We start from the raw sequence: 27800 nt of genomic DNA on the forward strand, positions 1-27800 counted from the left end.
GCAGTACGGGACCGAACATCCTACTCAAGCGAAGACTGTTAGGCATGTCCGTAAATTATCACCAAACTTTCATGCTCTGAACTTAGCTCATTCCCATCATCAATTTCATTCAACTCAAATTCAGACTGGCGAGGCAGTCGTGTTTCTAGGTTGCCGGTGGTGGCGGCAGTTTCAGGTTGTTGATGCGTGGCGATGGTGGTGGTGCAAATGATGAAAAGAGTTGGGAAAGTTTGAACATAGCTATTAAGCAGATGGAGAAGTTGATGAAACCAAGGGGAGTTGGAAATATAGATGAAAATGCAGAAAATGAGATATGAGTACCAAAAGAGTGAAAGTGGGAACACTAATGAGACTATCATTAGTGTAACTACAAAGATTCCAGATATATTGAAATGACCAAAGCGCAATTGAATGGGCTCTATTGATACTGACACAGTGAGAGGAAGTCTGATGGAGATGACAAGTAAGAGGAGGAAGAAGAAGAAGCCAAGAGAAGTCATCTTCAACATCAATGGGTGATCTGAGGACGATGACAACGACAAATTAGGGTTTCCATGAGATAATTGGAGAAGGTGGAAGAGGATGTTCATTGAAGGCGGAACTATATATCTCAAATCTATGATGAACTTCATCTTTCTTTCTAATTCCTAATGTCACGCACGATTATTTTATTCTTCTCATGATCTATCTATATTTATAGATCAAAAGAATAAAAATAATAATAAACAAAACTTGCAACTTTGTTTCGTTTGCTTTGCAGGTTCAGCGAAGCTTCATGCAAACCAATTCGCCAGATCATATCCGCCGCCATCCACACTGGGGGAGACCAACAAGTCAGCAAAATATCCAAGTCGTCAACCGACATTTTAAGAGTTGTTGGGTTTAACATCGGCAGCATGACTTTTAAATTTGGTTAAATTATATTAATATCTTTTTTAAATAAAAAAATTAATATAACTATACCGCTTATTCTTTTAATAAAATTAAAAATTTAAAACTAATGTAAATAATGTAAACACACAAATAAACGATAATATATATATATATATTTTAATGTAGATTAGATGATTAATGAATTATTGATAAAAGAAAAACTAAGTATTATATAAATTAAAATTTTTTAAAAATTTATATAATTATAACAAATTTATATGATAATATTGGATATTATCTAAGTTTTAGGGTAAGTCAATAAAATTTATCCTTTTTTGTGGATTGGAGAGTGATATTCGGGTCAATAAGGTCCATTACGGATCTCATTTTGATAATCTAAATTATTTAATTTGTCAGATATTCGTGTATTTCATTCACAAAAAAAAAAAACCTAAACCGATTCAATAATAATAGTCTTTTCAATTTGTCATATTTGTCACTAAAAAAATAAATGATTTATTTTAAAAATATAATTGTCTTTATTTTTTTTTAAGTGACAAACTTAATAAATTGAGTATATTATAATTGCCAAATCGATTTAAATTTTTTTTTTATGAATAACTTTTTTGTCCACATTATTAACTGAGCAATCCACCTAATTTCCGCTACAAGTTCAAGCACACCTTTTTTGTCCGCATTATTAACTGAGCAGGATCAAACATACCAACCATGCGATTTTTTCCCAATCCATGTCTTACGTCGTTATTGTGCCGTTTCTTTCTAATTAAGGTACACAACTTTTTTGTCCGCATCATTAGCTGAGCAGCATCGAACATACCGACCATGCGATTTTTCCAATCCATGTGTTACGTCGTTATTGTGCCGTTTCTTTCTAATTAAGAATTAGGAAGTGGATTGATTTTTTTATTTTTTATTTATTTTAATTTATGACTAAAAAGTCACATTTGAAAAATATTTTTTAACTTTTTTGATTTTTTATAAAGGAAAAAATATAATAATTATAATTGAATATATTATTTTGTCTTATTAAATTAAAAAATATATTTTATTTTTTTATAACTATTTTAATTTAAAAAAACCCCAACCTCAACTTCCCAAACAGATGTAAGTAATCAAACAATCTTTGACAAATATCGGCCGATTATATTTTTTGGCTACTAATTGGTGGATCAGAAATCTCCCCAATAACATAATTATGTCTACAAACAAAATTCGCAATATCATCATGAGGCACATTGTTGGTAATATTGAACGGGAAATTCTATCAGTGTATACATGTGAACTTTATTACATATTGGCTTCGTCTGGCATAAAAAATTTGAGCTAAAATAGTTATAAAAAGATAAAATAAGCTAAAAAATTAATAAGATAAAATATCACATCTAAATTATAATTATTTTATTTTTTCTCTCAAAAAAATCTAAAAAGTTAAAAAATTTATTCCAAACGAGACTTTATAAATAAGTCACATTATATTTTCATAATAAAAGTCAACTATACAAAAAATAAGTTTCATCGAACATTTATAAATATAAGAAAAAATCACATTATATTTTCATAAAATAAATGATAAATGTGATTGTAAACTTAAACTATTCATTTTTTAAAATAAAGGGGACTTACGTGTAGGTCTTAATATGTAAATTTATTATCCAATAAATTCTATGATAATTAATGGTATTTTGCATCAAATACTATTAAAAAAACGTCACTAGTTATTAATTTTCATCGACAATTTAAAAATTTTATCCAAAAAAATGTCACTAATTATAAGTTTTATCGACACTTTAAAAAAATTGTCACAAAAAAAAGTCACTAATTTTTAACTTTCCGCGACAGTTTGAAAAATTCGTCATAAAAAAAAGTTACAAATTGTAAGTTTTAATGACAATTTATAAAAATTATGACAAAGTCATTAATTATAAATTTTTAGTGACATAGGTAAAAACTATCATAAAAAATCATTTTGAGCGACGATTTTGTTATGATTTATTTTCAATAGGATTTGATAAAAATTAAATCTAATTATTATGATCTATTAATAATTTATTCTTAAAATAAAATGCTATTTATTCATATGTTTATAGTTATCTGATAAAATTAATTTTTTACATGAATTTTTTTAATCCAAGTCATTTATGAGCTGCTACGAAGATAAAATCTAGAGGAAAATAAGGCGTATATTCTAAAATAGTTATTTTTATTGAATTTAATAATTAAAATATATTTTTTATATTAATTTTATTTAAGAAAAACAAGTAAATAGTTCAGATTAAAAAATTAAAAAAATCAAAATTTAAATTAATAAAACTTAAAATTTATTTTCTTACAAAAATCATTTTTATTTTTTATTTTTAAATGAACACCATACGCTAAAAAAAGTAATTCCCCAGGTACTTCCAAATCATGACTGAAGACAGCGACGTGTTGCCGTATCGAAATTGCGAAATGCAAAACTTGTAACGACTTTTAAGTCCATGACATGACATCTCCACGTCGATCCGTGCCGTCTTCAACTAGTAGCGTGTGCGTGCACCATTTTGAGAGACACTTTTTGTGTTGGGATTTCGACGTCTCGCCTTGCCGTATTGCGAAATGCACCTGCTCTTCCCAAAGTCCATGCATGACTTCTCTACACCTTCCCATGTGTGCCGTTTTCAATTTATTTAGATCCAATCCCAACTTACTTGGCAATTACACTTCTTCTTCCTCCCCTTCTTTCTTTCTTTTCTTTTCTTTTTTTTTAACTCATTTATTCATAAATTAGGTAATTACTTTTTGACAACTCCTTTCACACACCCCAGTATATCTATTCTATTAATATGATTCTAATTAACATGTACTCTAAGACTGTATTAAGATCATAATTTTGATTAGGAGCCGACTCTGTTACATTTTGTAATACCTTATATATATGTAGAAACAATGCAAGTTTAGATACTTTAATTATGTTTGTCTCAATGACAGAGTCAGAAATTCAAAGTAGAGAGGGTACTCATTAATCACAATATTAATTTTTTTTCTCCCTATAATAAGTAATAATGAAATATTATTAAACTTATATACTTTTTCATTTATTTTTAACCGATAAGATATAATATTACAATTAACATGAGATTTACATCAACATAACTTATAAATCTATAATCAACAATTAAATTCTATTAACCCAGCAATAGAGACAAACAAAAATTTACAATTAATAAGTTCAACACTATCAACTTAACTAATAAAAGGATATAACCGACTAAATAAATTTCATAATGGAAAATAAATTATCAATAGATTAATTCTTTAAGAGTGTGCAAAAATAAGGAAGATAATATAATGGAATATTTTAAAAAAATATTAAAACATAAAAAATTTTACATGATTTAAGGAGGGATACTACTATAATTTTATTAAGAATAAATAATATATAATCTTTATATATAGAGGTAGTAGTCTAATTATCAAAATTTCAGGGGCACATGACCCCCTGATCTTTAGTTGGCCCCGACACTGTTTGTTACCCCCTCCCCTCCGAATTTCTTATAATTTTATTAATATGCTACATTTAAACACACAAAATTCCTTTATATATATATATATATATATATATCAACAATGATTCATCCCCCCTTTTCTTCACACCCCCTTTGACCCCCTCTCTTTCTCATTGGTTACATTTTCTTTTTCTTTTTCTTTTTTTTCCTGCTCCTCCAATCACAACCCGCCACGTGGCAAAGGGGATGAGGAGGTGACCCCCAAAAGGGGGTCCCAAGCATTATTCTATATATATAGTGTGGTGAGTAATTAAAGTTCAAGTCATTGAAACAAGTTTAGATGATTATCATTGTTTATTAATTTATTTTTAATAATAATTTATTAATTTTAATAATTATTTAAATTGTTTAGCTATCGTAATCTAATCAATTGAACTTTGCCTAATACCTTATTTTCGACCTCCAATATTAATTTCTTGCTCCGTCCCTATTGATAGGAATTTTTAAAATGAATAGAAATAAATAAATAAAATATAGATGAAATATAATTATATTTTATCCATTTTTTCAAATTTTACCTAAATATATTACTTAAAAATATCTTACAACACATGTTAAAAAAGTAATAAATAATTTCAATTACAACAAAGAATGTTAAATAGAAGTTCAAACAAATCTAATGCTTTTGAATTTTTTTTTTTTTTTTTTTTTTTTTTTGACGTGGATAAAAATACCTCCATTATTGGGTTAACAATTCTAATGTTTTCTATAACGGTACTAGCACGTCTTGCCGACTTTTACGTATAAATGCTTGTCCAATTGTCCTTTTCTTTAATTTACAGCATCTCTCATTTTTTTACACAGAAGTCAATCCAATTGTCCTTTTTTTTTTATTATTCACTTTTTTTCTTCTTTTTTTTTCATGGGGAATTGCCTTACATGTAAACCACAAATCAGCTAGAAATGTATAAAGAATAGTGATTAAGAGATATAAAATTAAAATTTTAATTTAAGATTTAGTTATGTGATATAATAAAAAAAATATAAATAAATAAATAAACCACTACAAGAATTTGCATTTTTTGGTGACGAAATTTAGTGACTAAAAGAAATTTAGTCGCCAAAAATATCACTTTTGGCGACTAAAAAAAAATATTTGTCAGCAATGGTTTGGGATGTAGCTACTAGAATTTTTTAATCGAGAAATATTACTTATTGGCGACTAAATTTATTTTTAGTCGGCAAAAATGTTACTTTTGGCGACTAAAAAGTATATTACTCGCTGTTTGTCTAAATTTTAGGCTACTTAATTCTTTTTTAGTCGTCGTATATTATTTGTTGACGACAAAAGAAATGTTAGTCACTAAAAAATGGCATATTTTTATGGTTACTCTTTGGCGACCAAAAGATTTTGTCGGTAAATGTTACTTTTTCCAACCAAAAGGAAAATTAGTCGCCAATAAGTGTTCATTTGCCGACTAAACAATAAAATTAGTCGCCAAGGTTCAAAGTTTTTAGAGCCAAATACCAAATTCATTTTGCCCGCTCCTTTCTCTATTACAGAAAACAACATTCAAATCTCTCACACACACAAACTGTCCTTCACCAAACCTCACTGAGAATCACCTCACTGCAGCCCACCATACGGAGGACATCACCATGGCCATGGCCACGGCCACCACCACCTCCACTGTTGCAAATCACCACCACCACAACTACAGATCACAGGTTTTCTCTCTCTCTCTCTCTCTCTCTCTCTCTCTCGCAAGGGCACGCGTTCGCTCTCGGTTTGTCCATGTCTCTCTTTCTTTTGCTCCAGCTCTCTCGCTCACATTCTCTCTCTGCCTAGCTCTTTCTCTATGTGTGTGTGTGTGTGTGTGTCTCTCTCTCTCTCTCCCTCTCCCCCTTCCTCTATTTCCCCCCTTTCTAATTCTTGCTTTAGGGTTTTATATGCTTGATTCAGTTAAATTTCATGTTGATTTCTAAAATGGGTTTGGTTGAAGGACATTCTGCTCTATTTCTCCTTTTTCTGATCAGTTGAAGGACATTTTAGGGTTTCTAAAATGTGACTCCAAAGAGTTGATTAGATCCTAAGGAGAGTTAAATCTGAGACCTGTGCATATTTCTAAAATAGCATTCATTGATGATGATTCTACGTGCTACTCACTAATATACCTAAGAATTGCTATTGACAAATTTTTATTTTTTTATTTTTTAATTGGTCAAACTGTGGAGGATATTGCGGTTGCTGATCTTGCTCCAACTCACCCTCTAAGGTTGGGGCTGGCACTCAACTTCTCGATTTTCTACTATGAGATTCTAAATGCATCAGAGAAAGCTTGTAGCATGGCTAAACAGGTTTGTTCCATTCCTTTCACAGGTAGAAATGCAAGTCATTTTTTCTTAGTTCCAAAAGTATGTCCGTGAATTGATGGCAGCCATTGTATGTCCATGTATATATTCACTTTACCTCCGTTATTAGGATCACCTATTCTTTATGTGCAACTGTTAAGGAGTGTTCATTATTTAAACTTCATAATTTGGTGGGTACATAAACATGTATTGGGCGTTTCAAAAAAACCTCAGCCATGAATGGACATTAACTCTCATGATGATGGAATGGAACCTTGTGATAATTTTGGTTAGTTTTAATTGTTTATTTCTAGACGTTTTTGAATCTTGTTAACCTTGTAAAAACCCATTACAAATTTAAGTCGATGTCTGATTTGATTAATTATACGTTCTTAATTGATTATGTTGCATAGCACTTATGGAAGGGATGAAGAGTAAATTGCAATGAAATTCTCAATTTCAAGTGCCAATGTGGGTTTTCTAAAGAGCAAGTTATGTTTGGGCAAATGTTATAGTGGATTCATGAATTTGCCAGTGCAGACTCATGTTTTGTTGAATAATAGGGTTCATTTCAACTCTACTTAAGATATAATATATAACTTAAAAAATCTGTGAACACATGTACATTACAGATTGTGTAGCGACTCTAATTTTCTTAAGTCATTTATTTATTATTATGATTATTATTATCTTATTTTATTTTTGGCTTTATTACTTGTGTGGTCACATGAAAATTTAATGTGGTATTTAGCGAATTTAATGAGGTAATTAATTAATTTTATGTGTTATTTAATTATATAAAATTAATCTAAATATTTAAATATTTATATTTGTTATATAAAAAAAAAAGAGAGAGAGGTGTTATATATATAATCTTATATTTATATATATATATATATATTATAATTATGTTGTATTATATAATATGATATATTATAATGATTTATTAAGTTAGAATAGGATTAGGTTTTAGTATAATATTATATAAAGTGAATTAGGTTAGATTATGGATCAGGGAAATCAAAGAAAAGAAAAGTGAATTTGCAAGGTGAAGGCAGCCGTGGGAGAGAGAGAGAGAGAGATTGGGAGAGAACAGTGAGGGACGCCGAGAAAGAAAGGGGAAAAGGAAGAAAAGATTAGGGTTTTGTTTTGGTGACTCCATAAATTTTTTAAATATTTCTTTGATCTTCAAAATAATATTGTGAGTATAAAACTCACTTCTCTTGATTTATGTTTAATTCGTTATTTTATTTATCTATTTATTTTTATTTGTTTGATGTTTGTTTGATTTTGTTTTTACATAAAGATGATAGATTAATTATTTTGATTAGTTGTGGATGTAAGATTTAGGGTTTATAGATGATTGATTGATTTTAATTACTTTGATTAGTTGTGTAGGTAAAGTTTAGGGTTTTTAGTTGATTGATTGATTTTAATTATTTTGATTAATTGTGTATGTCAGATTTAGGATTTTTATATGGATTTATTTTATAATTGTAATCACCCTCATGGCTATATGAAACAAAAATTAAGATGGTTATATGAAATTAAAATTAATTAGGAACCCATAGATAAATTCCTTATACTCCACCATGACTCCATGGATTGTTGTTTTATTTGAGTGATGGTGAGAAAGAGTGTATAAAAAAAGTGAGAATTATGAGATTTATTTGAATGCCTTAGGCTCGGCATTGTTATGTTTATTCTCATGTGTGAGATGTTGTGAATATATATATTGTTGCCTCATTCTCATGAGTAGACGAGTGCTTTGATTTACGCGTGTACGTATATGTTAACCATCCGGGGAGTGTGAGTCAAACTCGGGACGATATCCCCGTGCAAGTTTGGTTTCGGAGCGGTGTTAGGTATACGGGAGGCACATGGGATATATGTGTAGGCCGGAAGGGGAGGGCCGAAGTGGTGGAGTAAAGGAACAAAGAATTTAATTATGAATTTATTAGTATAGTGTGTATGGTACTGATATGTACATGAAAAAAAAAATAGTAAACGATCTTGATAAATTATGAAATTTAAGAATAAGCATGTATACGTGATTCTAGACAACTTTTGTGTTTTAGCTTTTTATTAAAAAGATCGATTAGAACTTATAATCGGATAATCTTGATTATTGTCGGTTTGATTCATTTTAGCAAGGCAGATTTTAGAGGCTGTTTTAACCCACAAAACGAGCTCATTTTTATTGGTTTCGCGAAAACTAAAGTAAAATATTATTCTGCACACTTTTTGTGTTTTGAAATTTTTCGAAAAAAATCATCTTAGGGCAGTTTTTGTTCGTTTTCAGCTTTAGATTTTTCGATTGAATTCTGTCTAGATTTTTATATCAAGTTTTTCTCTTAACCTGTTCAGTTTCTGTTAAATTCGTTCACGCAGTCTTCTAGGAAATTTGATTCTGTACAACTTTCGTTCTTTGAGTTTTGATCAATTCGAATTATTTATGTATGAAACGGTGTAATTTTATATTTTTTTTCAACAAGTTACTTATGATTAAATTATACTAACTTTATTTGTTTTGCAAGATGAGGGGTCTTACTAACTTTTTATGCAGGGCTGACCCACCATATTTTTATTTCTATTTTGTCTATTTTATAATCAATTTATATTTCGTTGTGTACGGACAAGAAACTGAATGCCACCGTATCTCAGGAAACTACCCATTCGTCTCGGTGCGGTTGGAACTACTTGTCTTGTCCCGTGATAAGAATTAAATGTATTTTTGTCTGTGTCTGGTGGACACGTAGGTGTTAAATATTGTACTCATACCAGTATACCTGTATACTGACCCGTTTTGTTTCTTGGCAACTCGGGTGTGTTCTGTTTGAGCGCAGCTGAGCTTCCTTTGCAGGATTAGTTGAGGCTACGGTGGTGACGAGAAGTAACTATAGTTTTTGGGCATATCTCTTGGATTTCTTTTGTTTTCTTGAGCTTAGGGTTGTTAGTAGTTCATGTATTTATTATTATTTTTTTTTTTATGACTTTAGTATTGGAATAATTTGGCATAGTTTGTAACCATACTTTATTTAAGTTGTTTTGACTAGTTGTTGCTACTTTAATGTTGGACGTATTTGATAGTTATAAAATTATGGTAGATGTTTTGGTTGGCGTTTAGTTTTGTTTCACCCCTAAGATTTGGATGATGGAATATTATTGAGGTTTAGTTCGAATTTAATATTTAATTGTCCGAATTTTGGGGCATGACAGTTTGGTATCAGAGCTCTAGGTTACCCTAGACTTGTGAGAGTTTAGATGATCCTCGGATTGTGAAAACTTGGGTTAGCTAGTTTAGGTTGGTGGTTGAATTATTCTAAGTATTCATGAACGAATTCTTCTTGTGTGTTAACTTGAAGGTGATGGCTGGAAGGTATAATTTGAGAAGCGCTGAGTCCAATGGCATAGGAGAAGGAACAACTGCTAACACAGCGACAGTGGTAGCGGCAACGGCAGCGGCAGCGGCGACTACTACCGAGGCAACCAATACGGTGCAGGTTCATGTAGGAGAGATGATGGCTCAATTAATTCAGGTTGTGCAGAACAATAATCAAGGCCAGCAGGGAGATCCCTTTGCGAAGAGAAACAAAGACTTTGGTTCTTTGGGAGGCCAAAAATTCTCTGGAGATGAAGGACCTATTGCAGCTGACGCTTGGGTTCAAAGATGTGAGATGGTGTTTAGTCGTATGCAGCTCACCGAGGTCCAAAAACAGAAGCTGGCAACACATCAGCTTGAGGGAGCAGCCCTATTTGGTGGAACTCGTGGAAGGAGGGTCTAGACTTGAGGACTTTGACTTGGGCAGATTTCAAGATTTGTTTTGACCGAAAGTTTGTTCCTGCTGCTATTCGGTCTCAACTGAGTGATGAATTTTCAAAATTTACTCAAGAGGGTAGAACAGTGATCGAGTATGTCACCGAGTTTAATGAGTTGTCCCGTTATGCCCCTTACTTGATCGACACGCAGGAGAAGAAGAATAAGAAGTTTATTAAGGGATTGAATCATTACCTGTCTAAGTCCCTTATTCCCTTTGATGCTGAACCATTTGAAAGGGTTCTTGACTTGGCACTAAAGTATGAGGAAAAAGAGAAGCAGTTTAAAGAAGAGAAGGGCCAAGGCCGGAGAGACTTCTAGAGGGAGTCACTTCTAGCAGCGAGATGGGAACAAATACCGACCCTATGATCAAAGGCATAGGGGTCAACAGTTTCAGAAGCCACAGCAACAAGGTAGTTAGGGAAATTTTAGACCTCAGGGCAATTTTCGGCCTTAGGGCAATTTCCAGCCACAGGGGCACCATTATCAGAGACAGGGTGGTCGGCGTCCCCAGGGTTATCAAGGACAGCGGCAGTAAGTGCCACAATTGGGTTATCATCCTCCTGTACCTCAGTTGGAGGGACCCCCACCTATCAGACCAATAGCACCTCAACCGATCAATAGGAAGTGTTTTGGGTGTCAGTAGTTAGGGCATGTAATCAAGGATTGCCCTCAGAGACAGCAGGCGCGACAGGGTCAAGCAGCTCCAGCCAGGGCATTTGCAGTTATGCCAGGAACTGACAAAGTGCAAGGTACTTTTAATCTCTTTCAAGAACCCATTAGAGTTCTTTTTTATGCGGGTGCCTCTCATTCTTTTATATCTAGACAGTTTGTAGAAAGAGAACATATTGTAACTACCTCCTTGTCTAGACCTATTCGTGTTAAGACCCCTTTAGGAGGGGCAGTTACTCTTTATGAGATGTGTAAAGATTTTGAGATTGATTTTGCGGGTAGAGTCTTGCATGCAGACCTAATTGTGTTAGGGTTTAAGGGTTCACAATTATTTTGGGTATGGATTGGCTGCGAAAATACTTTGTAACTCTAGATTGTACTGGAAGGACTGTAAATGTAGATATTCCCGGTATGCCACGGCTTACCCACACTTCTAGCGATGGAGAAGAGTCGATGATGATGAGTTTTCTGTGCTCGGTAAAAATTCCTAAGCAGGATATTAGTGAGGTAGATGTGGTGCATGAGTTTAAAGATGTATTTCAGGAGATACCTGGACCTCTTCCTCGACGGGTAGTAGAATTTCGCATTGACCTAGTGCCAGGAACTGCACCAATTTCTAAGGCGGCATACAGAATGGCGCCTAAAGAGTTTGTGGAGATGAAGAAGCAGCTGGAAAAGATGCTTCAGAAAGGGTTCATTCGTTCAAGTAACTCCCCATGGAGAGCACCTGCGATCTTTGTCTCCAAGAAAGATGGCACTCTTCGTATGTGCATAGATTACAGAGAGCTAAACAAGGTGACTATCAAGAACAAGTATCCACTACCTAGAATTGATGATTTGTTTGATCAGTTGAAGGGGACAGCCATTTTCTCTCAGTTTGATCTCAGAACGGGTTACCATCAGATGGGTGTGTCAGAGAAAAGTATACCGCTTACTGCTTTTTGGACCCGGTATGGGTTGTACGAATTTCCTGTAATGCCTTTTGGTTCGACCAATGCTCCTGCCTATTTCATGGACTTGATGAACAGAATTTTTCAACCGTATCTAGATAAGTTTGTGATTATCTTTATAGATGATATCCTGGTGTATTCTAAGAATGAGGAGGAACACAGAGAACACTTGAAAGTCGTGTTGCAAACTTTGAGGGAGCAACAGTTATACGTTAAGTTCAGTAAGTGTCACTTTTGGGAGAAAGAAGTTCGATTTTTGGGACATGTTGTGTCCAATCAGGGGATAGCGATAGATCTTGAAAAGTTGTTGCGGTCAAAGAATGAAAGCAGCCCACGAACCCTACAGAGATGAGAAGTTTTTTAGGACTAGCCGGTTATTACAGAAGATTTATAGAGAAGTTTTTCACTATTGCAGCACCCATGACCAAGTTGACCCGCAAGAATGTGAAGTTCATATGGACAGATGATTGTGAGAAAGCTTTCCAGGAGTTAAAGCAGCGGTTGACTATAGCACCGGTGTTAACTATACCGGTACAAGGGGAAAAGTTAGTAGTGTTTACTGATGCGAGTGGAACTGGGTTGGGATGTGTATTGATGCAGCATCAGAAGGTTGTATCTTATGCTTCTCGACAGCGAAAACCTCATGAGAGACGATACGCTACTCATGACTTAGAGTTGGCAGCGGTTGTTTTTGCGTTGAAAGTGTGGTGACACTACTTGTTTGGGGAGCACTTTGAGTTGTACACAAATCACAAGAGCCTCAAATATCTCTTTTCTCAAAAAAAGTTGAACATGAGGCAACAGAGATAGGTTGAATTTATCAGTAGTTATGATTTCGAGATCCTTTACCACCCAGGAAAAAGAAATGTAGTCGCTGATGCACTTAGTCGACAACATGAGATTATGGCTTCTTTGATGATTCAAGAATGGAAGTCCTTGGAGTTAATTTCGATGCATGATATTCAACCAATAAAGAATGCTGAGAGGGAATACATTGGTAGTTTGACGTACAGCCGACGTTAGTGGGCAAAGCTCGTCAGTTGCAGAATTTAGATGGGTTTCTCATTAGCAAGCTCGATGACCTTGTAGTGGATTTGATCGATGATTGTCCTACTGATTGGTCTGTGGACTCAGATGGGGGATTGCGATTCAAGGGCAGGTTGTGTGTACCTAATATTGTTGAATTGGGGAAAGAGATTATGGATGATGCCCATAAGTCCCGATATACCATTCACCCTGGTGGGACTAAGATGTATCATGACCTAAAGACAACGTTTTAGTGGGAAGGTATGAAGAAGGACACAGGAGAGTATGTTTCTCGATGTTATGTGTGCCAACAGGTTAAGGTAGAACATCAACGACTGTTTGGACTGTCGCAGCCTCTTGAGATCCCTACTTGGAAGTGGGAGTGCATCTCTATGGATTTCGTGGATGGATTGCCACGGTCTAAGCGAGGCAATGAATCTATTTGGGTGATAGTGGATCGACTCACAAAGTCTGCTCATTTTATTCCTATCAGTGTTCACCGAACTGCGGCTAAACTAGCTAGGTTATATATTCGGGAGGTGGTGCGACTTCATGGCGCACCCATTTCTATAGTTTCGGATCGTGATCTGTTGTTTGTGGTGGAGTTTTGGGAGAGTTTTCAGCATGCTTTGGGTGCTAGGTTAGACTTAAGCACGACTTATCATCCCCAGACAGATGGGCAAACTGAGCGGGTAAATCAGATCTTGGAGGATATGTTGAGAGCTTGTGTCCTCGATCTTGGTGGTAGTTGGGAAGAACACTTGCCATTGGTGGAGTTTGCTTATAATATCGGGATGGCACATTTTGAGGCTTTGTATGGGAGGCCATGTCGATCACCTGCTTGTTGGATAGAGGTAGGAGATGCGCCGTTGTTAGGGCCAGAGTTGGTGAGGGAGACTACGGAGAAGGTAAATATTATTCAGGAACGTATTAAGATTGCACAGAGTCGTCAGAAGAGTTACGCTGATAGAAAACGTAAGGGGGTTGAGTTGAATGTTGGAGATTTCATGTTTTTGAAGGTCTTACCAATGAAGGGTATTATACGGTTCGAAAAGAAGGGAAAGTTAGCACCTAGATTTGTGGGACCATATGAGATCATTGAGAGGATTGGTAATGTGGCTTACAAATTAGCTCTACCACCTACTTTAGCTTTGATTCACAATGTGTTCCATGTATCTTTATTGCGAAAGTGTGTGCAAGACCCATCCCAAATAGTATCACCAGAAGTGTTGGAGATTAGTGATGATCTAACGTATGTGGTGTGACCGGTTACTATTCTAGATCGGGATGTAAAGCAGTTGCGGCGCAAGAAAGTGAACTTGGTGAAAGTACAATGGAGTGAAAATGAGAACGACATTACCTGAGAGTTAGAAGAGAAAGTTCGACGTATGCACCCTGAACTTTTTGCTTAGTACCCTCTCCTATCAAATCTCGGGACGAGATTCTTTTGAGGTGTGTATATTGTAGCGACCCTAATTTTCTTAAGTCATTTATTTATTATTATGATTATTATTATCTTATTTTATTTTTTGGCTTTATTACTTGTGTGGTCACATGAAAATTTAATGTGGTATTTAATGAATTTAATGTGGTAATTAATTAATTTAATGTGTTATTTAATTATATAAAATTAATCTAAATATTTAAATATTTATATTTGTTATATAAAAAAAGAAGAAGAGAGAGGTGTTATATATATAATCTTATATTTATATATATATATATATATAATGATGGTTTATTAAGTTAAAATAGGATTAGGTTTTAGTATAATATTATATAAAGTGAATTAGGTTAGATTATGGATCAGGGTAATCAAAGAAAAGAAAAGTGAATTTGCAAGGTGAAGGCAGCCAGGGGAGAGAGAGAGAGAGAGAGAGAGAGAGAGAGAGAGAGAGAGAGAGAAGTGAGGGACGCCGAGAAAGAAAGGGGAAAAGAAAGAAAAGATTAGGATTTTGTTTTGGTGACTCCATAAATTCTCTAAATATTTCTTTGATCTTCAAAATAATATTGTGAATACAAAACCCACTTTCCTTGATTTATGTTTAATTCGTTGTTTTATTTATTTATTTATTTTTATTTGTTTGATGTTAGTTTGATTTTGTTTTTACATAAAGATGATAGATTAATTTTAATTATTTTGATTAGTTGTGGATGTAAGATTAGGGTTTATAGATGATTGATTGATTTTAATTACTTTGATTAGTTGTGCAGGTAAAGTTTAGGGTTTTTAGTTGATTGATTTATTTTAATTATTTTGATTAGTTGTGTATGTCAGATTTAGGATTTTTATATGGATTTATTTTATGATTGTAATCACCCTCATGGTTACATGAAACAAAAATTAATATGGTTATATGAAATTAAAATTAATTAGGAACCCATAGATAAATTCCTTATACTCCACCATGACTCCATGGATTGTTGTTTTATTTGAGTGATGGTGAGAAAGAGTGTATAAAAAAAGTGAGAATTATGAGATTTATTTGAATGCCTTAGGCTCGGCATTGTTATGTTTATTCTCATGTATGAGATGTTGTGAATATATATATATATTGTTGCCTCATTCTCATGAGTAGACGAGTGCTTTGATTTACGCGCGTACGTATATGTTAACCATCCGGGGAGTGTGAGTCAAACTCGGGACGATATCCCCGTGCAAGTTTGGCTTCGGAGCGGTGTTAGGTATACGGGAGGCACATGGGATATATGTGTAGGCCGGAAGGGGAGGGCCGAAGTGGTGGAGTAAAGGAACAAAGAATTTAATTATGAATTTATTAGTATAGTGTGTATGGTACTGATATGTACATGAAAAAAAAAATAGTAAACGATCTTGATAAATTATGAAATTTAAGAATAAGCATGTATACGTGATTCTAGACAACTTTTGTGTTTTAGCTTTTTATTAAAAAGATCGATTAGAACTTATAATCGGATAATCTTGATTATTGTCGGTTTGATTCATTTTAGCAAGGCAGATTTTAGAGACTGTTTTAACCCACAAAATGAGCTCATTTTTATTGGTTTCGCGAAAACTAAAGTAAAACATTATTCTGCACACTTTTTGTGTTTTGAAATTTTTCGAAAAAAATCATCTTGGGGCAGTTTTTGTTCGTTTTCAGCTTTAGATTTTTCGATTGAATTCTGTTTAGATTTTTATATCAAGTTTTTCTTTTAACCTGTTCAGTTTCTGTTAAATTCGTTCACGCAGTCTTCTAGGAAATTTGATTCTGTACAACTTTCGTTCTTTGAGTTTTGATCAATTCGAATTATTTATGTATGAAACGGTGTAATTTTATATTTTTTTTTCAACAAGTTGCTTATAATTAAATTATACTAACTTTATTTGTTTTGCAGGATAGTGGGTCTTACTAACTTTTTATGCAGGGCTGACCCACCATATTTTTATTTCTATTTTGTCTATTTTATAATCAATTTATATTCCGTTGTGCACGGACAAGAAACTAAATGCCACCATATCTCGGGAAACTACCCATTCGTCTCAGTGTGGTTGGAACTACTTGTCTTGTCCCGTGATAAGAATTAAATGTATTTTTGTCTGTGTCTAGTGGACACGTGGGTGTTAAATATTGTACTCATACCAGTATACCTGTATACTAACCCGTTTTGTCTCTTGGTAACTCGGGTGCGTTCTGTTTGAGCGCAGCCGAGCTTCCTTTGCAGGATTAGTTGAGGCTACGGTGGTGATGAGAAGTAACTATAGTTTTTGGGCATATCTCTTGGATATCTTTTGTTTTCTTGAGCTTAAGGTTGTCAGTAGTTCATGTATTTATTATTATTTTTTTTATGACTTTAGTATTGGAATAATTTGGCAAAGTTTGTAACCGTACTTTATTTAAGTTGATTTGATTAGTTGTTGCTACTTTAATGTTGGACGTATTTGATAGTTATAAAATTATGGTAGATGTTTTGGTTGGTGTTTAGTTTTGTTTCACCCCTAAGATTTGGATGATGGAATATTATTGAGGTTTAGTTCGAATTTAATATTTAATTGTCCAAATTTTGGGGTGTGACAGATTCATAGCAGGTTTAAACTACCAATATAAAGTACATGTTCTACAAATTATAAAGATTTAAGAAATAGTGGATTTAATGATAGATTTTTTTATGAAGTTTAGAAGAATGAAATTGCAACTATGAATACTTTGAGTATATTTGTGGCACATGTAGGATATGCATTTAATTCGGTTCCAATTTGAGTATGGATGTGAATTAATTAGCTCAATGGACTCAGAGGCCTACCAGACTTTTGAACAGGCTATAGGCCGCATCTGTGAAGTTCGGGTTGAAAAACTTATAGCTGGCCTCAGCTTAGAGTTCGGATCCTCTAGAGTGATTTTTTCCTAGAATGATCTTAGAGTGATAGGGTTAGGGCTTAAGAGCTGGAAGGTGAAATGATTATTATACTCTCAACTTTTGTAGAATTAAATCTCAGTCATCCAAAATATCACTTTAAGATCACTCTAGGAAATATCACTGTAGAGGATCCGGACTCCTCAGCTTAAGTAGGGGTTGGGTTCAGCTATTGATCAATCTCTCCCAATCTGAATCTTTCCTCTTTATATTTGAACTTTTCCTCTTGTGGTGTATCTGGATGGCAAATGGACATTTTTTTTTTTTTGATACTAGGGGGATACTCAGCAATTGAATATGCATATAAATTTCTTTCAACTATGGTTAACCAGGAAGTTTTCTGATCTGTTGATTTCTTTTCTAGATTTTATAGGAAAATATATTCTTGTGGAAATTTCTTATTTTGTTTTATTTTCATACATACCCATGCCGATGTAGTGAGTGCTTTTCTTTTTAAATTGATTTATGATTTTTTTTGAGGAATTTTTAAGATAATAAATCCTACATCATATATCATGGGAACCTTCTCTTTAACAAAAAGTGCCGAGCCCCTACCTTTTCACTTCTAATTGTGTAGCAAATTGCTCAAGTTCCAACTGTATAGCATTAGTCATGATGAATGAAGTTCCAACTTGCATACTACACACTAAAATTACCTGCATAGTGGATTTTATGAGATGATGAGGGTAGGAGTGTCATGTATCTTTGCACTATTTGTATTAATTTCAGTACATTTAGTCTTACTAAATGTACCGAAATTAATGCTTGTATTTTTTGTAAACTTTAGGAGAGGTTCGTGTAATTTATCCTTTTATAAATGTATAGAGTATCATTGTCAGACATTATACTTAGATAAGGATATGAGTATGAGATATGTAGACAATATGTGTACTTAGACATTCACCTACAAACATACTTACCAATTTGAGTTAATCGTAAAACTATACAAAAAATAGGAATAAAATGCTTTATGGCATATTGTGCACACCATTCTATTGTAGAAAATAAATGAAATTTGTTAAGAAATAGGAATATTTTGTAATGTACTTGGATATCAGGTTAAATTAAAGGAATCGGATACCTAGAGACAAACCTATGTAGCTTTCTTTATTAAAATTTATTCAAACAAGGGCGTTAAGGAGGCAAAAGTGCAAACAGCCTCCGAACCAACGTATGGATATCACAACTAGCTTCCCCATGACAAATAGGACATGTAACAACAGACGAAATGTAATTAGCACGTGTAGGTTGGAAATTAGAGCCGGAAATGCCTTTAACTTAACCGAAAAAGGACATTAACGGGGCGAAAATGCAAAACAACTCCCGAACCACCGTATGGATGTCACAACCAGCTTTCTCACGACAAATAGGACCTGTGACAACAAACAGAATGTAATTAGCACGTGCAGATTGGGAGTTAGAGCCGAAAACGCTTTAAACTTAACCGAAAAAGGGTGTTAAGGGGGCGAAAACGACTTTTCTTGATTCCCTTCTTGTTTCTGATTCCAAAACAATGGAATTTGGGGGAATATGAGACTTGTGAGTTTGGGTCATTTGGTTTATCTAAATTGGAATTTACTTAAAATTTATTTCTCTTGGGATGGTTTTCTAGTTTTTATTATGCTCCAACTTTATATTCTCCAATAAAATGCCCATACGTTTAACAGATGTATATTGATATTAATTAGTTCTACAAAATGATTGATATATATGTGTCCAACTCAAACTTTCAGGGAAAGCTCAAGCCACTGGGGACATAGCATGTGATGGTTACCACAAATACAAGGTGTTTTTTTTTTTTTAATGCTTTTTTCCTTCCTCCACTGCCTTAATAAGATTGGTTGATAATTTCCTCTATAGTGCATCATTGGAGAGTTATGATTTTGTGATGTGTTGGACCTTGAATCTAATGTGGGAGGGGCATTCATTGTTTATTTTGCCTTTGGCCACTTGTTAATATTGGAAATGGAATGAAAGAATATTTTAAAAATAAGTAAAAATATTTGAAAGTTTTCTGAAATCAATAAATTCTTTGAAAATGGTGAAAAGTAAAATGTATTATTTTCCACTGTTTTTTTTTTTTTTAGGGGGTGTCCAAATGGCTTAACACAGTTGTTAAAATTTCAATTTTTTGGAAGAGTATACTACTCAAATCAATGATAACATGCTAATTTGTTTGTTATACTAGGCCAGCGAAGAAATGAGAAAATTATAATTTCTCATTTAGGTGAGGTTTAATTTTCTTTAGTTGAACAATTTAAATATATTAAAAATGTTATAAACATCAACATCCGTTTCTCACCAAATATCTCTACCACTTTTGGTGAGAAACAAAACATGAGTTTTAAAAAATAATTTCTTTTCATTTCTCACTTTTTTGTTTTTTTGTTTTTGTACCTCCTTAATCTTCCAAACAGGTGATGAGAGATTTCTTTTAGTTTATTCATTTATTTATTTTCATATCAAACCCCATAATTTAAACAGAAATACTGGTGGTGAATGAACATTCTTCTTGGTTGGTTGTGGAAGGATTAAATTAAATCCATAATCATAACATTCATCGAAATTGTGTGTATAGGCAATAGTTGAGGATCCTCTGTCCCACTTGCCCCTGTTTCTTTATCTCAAATCCCTTTTTTATCACATGATTAGAGTCAGAAAGATTGGAGGCAAGAAAGAGTGGGATAGAGGATCCGTTTACGTTATGTTTAATTAACGTAAGAATGTTGATTTAACATGAATAACATTGTAAATTTATGGTCCATGTGTGATTTGGAGCATGAATCTCTTGCAGGAAGATGTCCAACGCATGGTGGAAACAGGCTTGGAGGCTTATAGGTTCTCCATATCTTGGTCAAGACTTATCCCTAGTAGGATCACCTAACTGTCTCTCTTGTAATTTACTTGATAAGTATACAAAAGCAAATTCTGGTTCTTCTCTCTCATATGCTTGTGCTCACTCTCTTTTACAGATGGAAGAGGACCTGTTAACCCAAAGGGTTTAGAATACCACAACAACCTCATCAATGAACTTGTCAAACATGGTTACTCACAATTTTGAAATTTCCATTATAAACATTGCAATACTTTTTGTTAGCACTTGAGAAAATATCAAAGCAGTTTGTTTTTCTTGTAAAAGCAGGAAAAGGAACTTCCAAAATGCCAACCAAATGACATCTCTCTCCTTTTCTCTCTGTGATTAATATCATTTTGTCTTTATCAAATGCACATTGACGTACCTCAAGTTCTTGAAGATGAATATGGAGGATGGCTTAGTCGGAAAATGGTGTATGATTCTCAAATTCCCTCCAACGTTTTGAGAACTCCCTTATTATAGTAGTATTAGTTATTGTTTTCGAATTATATACTTCGTCCTCCAAGATCCTGTGTTACCTAGAACATGAATCGGGGTAGACTTGTATAGTTTGCACTATAAGAATTTAAAGTACTTCTAGTCTAGAGTAATTTAATGTAAAAAAGGTTCATTACATATCACCCAGCCCTTGAAATTAAAACAATGTCTGTCCCTAATTCTTGCGCTTATGGTATATGCCTGGATTGAAGTAGAAAATGTACAATATATGTGTAACAAAATTACCAATTTGTGGATGCAGGGGAGACTTCACAGCATATGCTGAGGTTTGCTTTAGGGAATTTGGAGATAGCGTTTTGCATTGGACAACCGTGAATGAGGGCAATGTATTTGTAATTGGTGGTTATGATATAAGAGGAATACCCCCTCAGCGCTGCTCTGCTCCATTTGGAATAAACTATTCTAAGGGTAACTCCTCAACTGAGCCATACATTGCTGCTCATCATATCTTGCTGGCACACTCATCAGCTGCAAGATTGTACAAGCAAATGTACCAGGTATATTATATTACAGGAGCTTTTTGGTAAGATATTAAGGAATCTACTATTCTTTACATAGACTGCCTTTTAGTTTGTCATACAAATTAGAGAATGGGTCACTGCTGTTTCCTTTGGTGGGGCTTACCTCAGGTTCATTTTTGTGATCCTGATGTTCATCTTATATTGTCGCAAAGCAAATCATTCATTAAAAAAAAAAAATACGTTGATCAGTAATCATAATAGGATCACCTTTGTTTTAACAAAAATAGACGGCAAATGTGAATTTTGAGAGTAGATCATTCATTTTTTCTAAAACAAATGCTAGTTTTTTTTTTTAAATTACAAATACGATCTCATCGTGTAATTAATGATATACAATCAATCTGTTTTTTTGGCCTGTTTGACAAGCTTTATAAAATGAATCATTCAACTTATAAAAAAGGGTCTAGGGTGGGCCTACTGAGAGGCACAATTTTCTCTCATACAATCCCACTCCAACATTCTAACCTGAGACTTCTTCATCAACCTTATTGCAATAATTATCCCAATTCTCTCCCTTGTTTGGATCATAGATTTGGATAGAAATTTGCAAAGGGAAAGGAAAATGTGAATAAAATGTAAATGAAATTTAAGTTAAATTTTTTCTCTATTTCCAATTCCTTCAAATCCATGATCCTAGCATAGCCTTAGGGATGACAATCATTTCAATGGTTTTGCTTTTCTTCTATATCCATAAACTCTTCCTCATAAACTCTGAAAACTTGCCAATCTTAGCCAAAGCCTATATTTGAAAGGAAAAAAAAAAATGAAATTTCCTCTCTACTTGTGGATTCCACACTCATCATCTTGAGGCATCATTCTTTTTTCCATTAATTTTGGCAATCATGAAAGAAATATCACAAGATGTTTCATAATTTTGGGGAGAATGTGATGCAACAGGGCAGGCAACAAGGATTCATAGGTGTAAGATAAATTGATAGAGAGAGAATAAATTGTATGTATTATTGATTGATGTGTTGCTATATTTACAATTCCTATATATAGAAGAAAATGTGGTAGTAGGTGTAGGTGGTAGGTGGAGTGAAGTGGAGGTGGTAGGTGGAGTGGGTGGTAGTGGAGGTGGTAGGTGGAGTGGGTGATTTACTATTTACAATTTACATTAACAGCCCCCCTCAAACTCAAGGAGGATAGGTACTAGCCAACTTGAGTTTGGAGAGAATAACTAAGCAGAAAAATAAGCTGACAAATAAAATTAAAAAATTGGATAGGAGACACTGTATGGTTGTGTCAGACCGTTGTAGAAGACACGGTATGGTCGTGTCGGACCGTTGTAGCAGACAGTTTACGGGGTCATGTCGGACCGTTGTAGCAGACACTGTGTGGTCGTGTCAGACCGATGTAGAAGACAGTTTACGGGGTCATGTTGGACCGTTGTAGCAGGACAGTTTACGGGGTCATGTCGGACCGTTGTAGAAGACAGTTTACGGGGTCATGTCGGACCGATGTACCAGGACAGTTTACGAGGTCATGTCGGACCGTTGTAGAAGACAGTTTACGGGGTCATGTCGGACCGATGTAGCAGGACAGTTTACGGGGTCATGTCGGACCGTTGTAGCAGACAGTTTACGGGGTCATGTCGGACCGTTGTAGCAGACACTGTGTGGTCGTGTCAGACCGTTGTAGAAGACAGTTTATGGGGTCATGTCGGACCGTTGTAGCAAGACAGTTTACGGGGTCATGTCGGACCGTTGTAGAAGACAGTTTACGGGGTCATGTCGGACCGGTGTAGCAGAGGTTATGGTGATGCACAGTGCGCCATGAGCGACTTATACATGATACTGTGTATAACCCCCCCTCAAACTCAAATAGGTGTGAAGATAAAAACCTATTTGAGGTTGAAAAGGGATTGATAAAGCTGACCGATGTAGAAGACACTGTATGAGTGTGTATATAGGCTGCCCAAAAGATATACATGGATGTAGATATTGAGCCCTCAAAAGTCGTGCCCTCAAAAGGTGTGCCCAATCTGTCAAAAGGCGTGCCATCAAAAGGCGTGCCCAATTCATCAAAAGGCGTGCCAGATATGATGGCGAGGCACGTGAGTGCCTTGGCTGGCGCGCCCGTTTGTCGTCTGGCGTCAAGTGGCGCGCGATACGCGTGGCTGCCTCGGCTATTTAACCAAGACGGAGGCTGAGGCCGAGGCAGAGGCAAAAAACCTGCGAAATCCTCTGAAAAACTCTGCGTTGTGCTGAGAGAGAGAGTCTGTAACACTCTGTTGCGAGAGATATTCTGTAACACTCTGTTGCGAGAGATATTCTGTAACACTCTGTTGCCCAGAAAATGGCCTCGTCTTCCCGGAGTCTGCTCACTCTCTTTCCAGACCTCAACGAGTCAACAAGAGAGAAAACTGGTGCGGTGGCACTGGAACCTCAACCAAGCGCCCCGGAGTTTGCTCCGTTGAACTTTCCGATGCTGTCTGTGGAGCAAAAAATGGCGGTGCAGTCGGATGTGGAGGCCAATCAGTATACGTTGAAGTCATGTGTGGAAACCATGACGGCGGTTACAAACTTGTCGCACCGGCTGCAAAGTAGGACAAATGAGGTGCAGCAGTTAAACTCCCAACTGGCTCTGCTCCAACGCATGTATAAGGATGCGCGAGCAGAGATAAGTGTGCTTAAGGCGGAAAACAAGGAGCTGAAGCGGAAGGCCACCGTGATGTTCCGATTTGGAGGTCCGCCATATGCTGCAGTGGAGGAGCAGGGAGTAGTGATCATGCCCAGTGGAGTGGGAAACACGGAGGCAGCACCGTCAAGGGCCGCTCAGGACGGAGGCAAAAAGAAGAGACCTGCAGTAGAGTAGAGAAGAAAAATCCCGCCTGTGGATGTGGTTGTTTTGTTTATGTGGTTTTTTTTTTTTTTTGATGTAAAATGGTGAACGGGGTGAGCCCCGACAGGAATAAAAGGAGTTTGGTGTGCAGGTCATCTTCGTCTGTTTTTTTTTTTTTTTTCTTTTGTGTGTGAATGGTAAAGGAATAAAAAAAGGAAAAAAAAAAAGAAAGGTGATATTCAAATCGGTAGAGAATAGTAAAATAAAAAGAAACGAAAAGAGGGGGACAAAACCCATGTGATAAAGTGGAGAGAAGGGGAGAGAGAGAAACTCTGTGTCCCGCATGTGAGTGAGAGAGAGTGAAAGAGAGATGGTGACTCAATGTATGGACCATGATTTGATATATATATTATATATCTGTTTTGCAGCATGGCACGGGTGTTGTGAAAAATCGCAATGGGTGTGGTATTTGTTTGTGTATATATATATATATTTTTAAATAATAATAATAAGAATATATTAATGGCGAAAGCATGGGCCTCGGTGGGTTGGAAAGTGAAAAAATGAGAGAGAGAGAGAGAGAGGGGTACATGATGATGAGGAGGATAATAAGAAAACGAAAAAAAATGGGTTTGGTGGAAGGTGGTGGCTTTATTTGAAAGACAAAAGGTAGTGGATGTAAATATTAAAAGAAAAAGAAAGGAAAAGAGAGGGCCTTGAGTTTGCAGGTATGGAGCAGAGAAGAATAGCTGTTGTTGCTGCACCATCTGTTTTGGCAACTGTTGTTGTATTTGAGACTTTGTTCCAGTGCTTGAAGAGGTAATATGGGGGTTGCCAAGTATTGATGGAATACTTCTGACACCAACCGGAGATGATTTCCGGCTTGGCACTGATGTGGAGTTCTTGGGCTGCTGAGAAGACAATGAAGAAGGTTGGGCGGTGGGTTTATTGCCAGGTTGTGAAGTGGAGGTCGATGTCCTCGGGCTTCCACTGGCACCACCACCCTTGGAGATGGAAGTTGTGGGAGACCCAACCACCATTGGAGGAGATGCAGAGGACTGATGGCTATGGCTATGGCTATTCGGACCTTGTTGCTGTCCTTGTGGAACTGTCGATGATGATTTTTTTTTTTTTTTTTGGCTAGCCCCGAAAGATATCTGAGTGTGACTTTGCTGGGTTCTAGCCTGCTGCTGCTGTTTTTTGCTGGTGTGGATGTTACAAAAGAACCAATCCCTGTTTTGCCTACTGTTCATTATAATATGGGTGGAATTCCCACAAATTACCATGGAGAGGTAGTGACCATTAAAGGTGATAATCCAGATGCAGTGATTCCTGGACTAATGGCTGCTGGGGAGGCAGCCTGTGCATCAGTTCATGGTGCCAATCGGCTTGGTGCAAATTCTCTTCTTGATATTGTTGTTTTTGGCCGAGCTTGCTCAAATAGGGTTGCAGAGATTCATCGACCTTTTGATCAATGCATGTGTTACCATGCATTCTGCTGAAGCTAGGAAAGAAAGCAGAGGAGCACATGCCCGCCAAGAGCTCCACCCTCACTCCTCCATCTATAAACAGATTGCGAATGCTGTGAACCAAGGGAAGCTTGTTCCAGAAGATATAAGTTTTGGTCTGTTGTCAAAGAGGTTGGAAGAAGGTTACTCCAGGGGTGAAACTGGCTTCATTTTGGATGGAATTTCGCGTACAAGAATCCAAAGCTGCTGATCTCGACAAAGAAGAGAGACCTGAGGTACTTGCTCTGCTTCCACCATATGAAGGAAGGCGGGGGTGGCAGAGATGTTGGAGATGAAGGCGCGGAAGGCGGGGGTGGCGATGGGTGCTGTGTGACGGCGGTGGTGGTTGATTCGGGGTTTGACTCTTTGTTGCTTCATATCTTCGTTGGCAGCCATTGTAAAGGCAGAGAAGAGCTCAATTATGGAAGAATGTATGTGTAGAAAAACAAGCGGACTAGGTTGAGGTCCGGCGGGCGGCCAAGGCGAGATCGCCGCCCGCCGGTGAAGCGAAAAATACTAAGTTCTTAACCTAGTTCTGATACCATGTAAGATAAATTGATAGAGAGAGAATAAATTGTATGTATTATTGATTGATGTGTTGTTATATTTACAATTCCTATATATAGAAGAAAATGTGGTAGTAGGTGTAGGTGGTAGGTGGAGTGAAATGGAGGTGGTAGGTGGAGTGGGTGGTAGTGGAGGTGGTAGGTGGAGTGGGTGATTTACTATTTACAATTTACATTAACAATAGGGATGAATGTCTATGTTTATTGGCCTGTCCCTTGCACAAATGCAACAGAAGATGTGATTACAACCCAAAGAACGAAGGATTTTTTAATTGGTTGGTGAGTCACAATTCACAAACCTAAATACATAAACTGATGTTTATTGGTCTATGTTTATTTATATGAGTGAGTTGCTGATGCCAGGGTAACAAATGATTTGTTAGCAATTTCATACAAATGATTTGTCAACAATTTGTGTTTGGATCATAAACAACTGTTTGGTAGCATTTCAGTAGCATCCATTCTAAATGTTCAATTTCTTCTTTCACATTAAGCTTCCACTTTGGAACCTCGTTCTATTTTGGTGGTTTATGAGACATTTTTTTTTAAGAGATGTGGACATGTAAACATTGATTCTTGTAAATGAATACTTCGGTATCCTTTCGGGAAAGCCTAATCATGTTGTTTGTTTGCTATTGTAGTTTTTCTTGACAAAGCACTGAAGGAACCGGAGGTTGGGTGACCCTGAGTTTTTGCTAGTTTGGGTGATCCTGAGTTCTTGACAAAGCACTATGAATCATTTGCCTTTCACTTCCCTTTCAAATTCTAATGGTATTTTTTGCAGGCCATTGATTTAGGTGAACCATACCATGCACTTCATTTACAATAACATGTTGTCTATTTGATCACAATAATTTCCAAAGTATAATATATCAGAATTATTAAATTTATAATTGTTATAATTTGAAATGTCAATTTTATTGAATAAGTACTAATGGTTTTTTTTTTTTTTGTTTTTTTAACAAATAGCTTTTGCGTGGGCTGTTGTGGATATTTATTTATGTACAAAGAGCATTTGTTCTGTATATGGAAGACATTTATTTTTGTACAATTCTCTGTTTTGGAAATCTATTGTTTTTGTATGTAATATTTAATTTAGATAGATTATACTTGGTTGGTGTTGATGTAGATTTATATGATAATGAAATGAGTAATATTATTTATAATGGATTTAGATGATAATTGATAGATATATTATTCTGTATATTTACCAGTTACAGATTGCATTGATAATGGACTGCATATAATTTACAAATTAATTAAAAATATTCAATTTATGCATTTTAAAAAAATTAATAAATAGCTTTTGGCTACTAAATAGTTAGTAGCCAAAAAAAAAAAAAAAAGTTTTTGGCGACTAAAAAATTAGTAACCGAAAAGGAGTACCATGATTATAGTGACCAAAAAATTGATAGCTAAAAAGGAGTCATGTTTGTAGCGATTAAAGATTTTAGTTGCTAAAACAAAAAAAAAACACA

General features: G+C 35.2%; 1 protein-coding gene across 3 annotated transcripts; it reads left to right on the top strand.

Moving 5' to 3' along the window:
• Window positions 1–6612: 6612 nt before the first annotated feature.
• Window positions 6613–27266, top strand: LOC114315101 (beta-glucosidase 11-like). Of its 3 annotated transcripts, none has more exons than XM_082902197.1 (4): window positions 20349–20440; window positions 20543–20858; window positions 21185–21440; window positions 26964–27266. In XM_082902197.1, the coding sequence occupies exons 2-4, from the start codon at window positions 20794–20796 to the stop codon at window positions 26982–26984; spliced, it is 342 nt and encodes a 113-aa protein (XP_082758323.1). In that variant the 5' UTR covers window positions 20349–20440; window positions 20543–20793; the 3' UTR covers window positions 26985–27266. The 3 variants fall into 3 exon arrangements, with proteins under 3 accessions (XP_082758324.1, XP_082758323.1, XP_082758322.1); XM_082902196.1 differs by lacking the exons at window positions 20349–20440; window positions 26964–27266 and adding exons at window positions 22367–22383; window positions 26508–26876; XM_082902198.1 differs by lacking the exons at window positions 20349–20440; window positions 20543–20858 and adding an exon at window positions 6613–6737.
• Window positions 27267–27800: the final 534 nt, after the last annotated feature.

Source organism: Camellia sinensis, chromosome 13 (assembly GCF_055761805.1).
Source record: "Camellia sinensis isolate YWXY chromosome 13, ASM5576180v1, whole genome shotgun sequence".
NCBI lineage: Eukaryota > Viridiplantae > Streptophyta > Magnoliopsida > Ericales > Theaceae > Camellia > Camellia sinensis.

Coding starts and splice junctions, on each gene's coding strand:
- LOC114315101 (XM_082902196.1), top strand. CDS start 20,794: ATGCACATTGACGTACCTCAAGTTCTTGAAGATGAATATGGAGGATGG. Junction 20,859..21,184: donor TGGCTTAGTCGGAAAATGGT/GTATGATTCTCA, acceptor TTGTGGATGCAG/GGGAGACTTCACAGCATATG.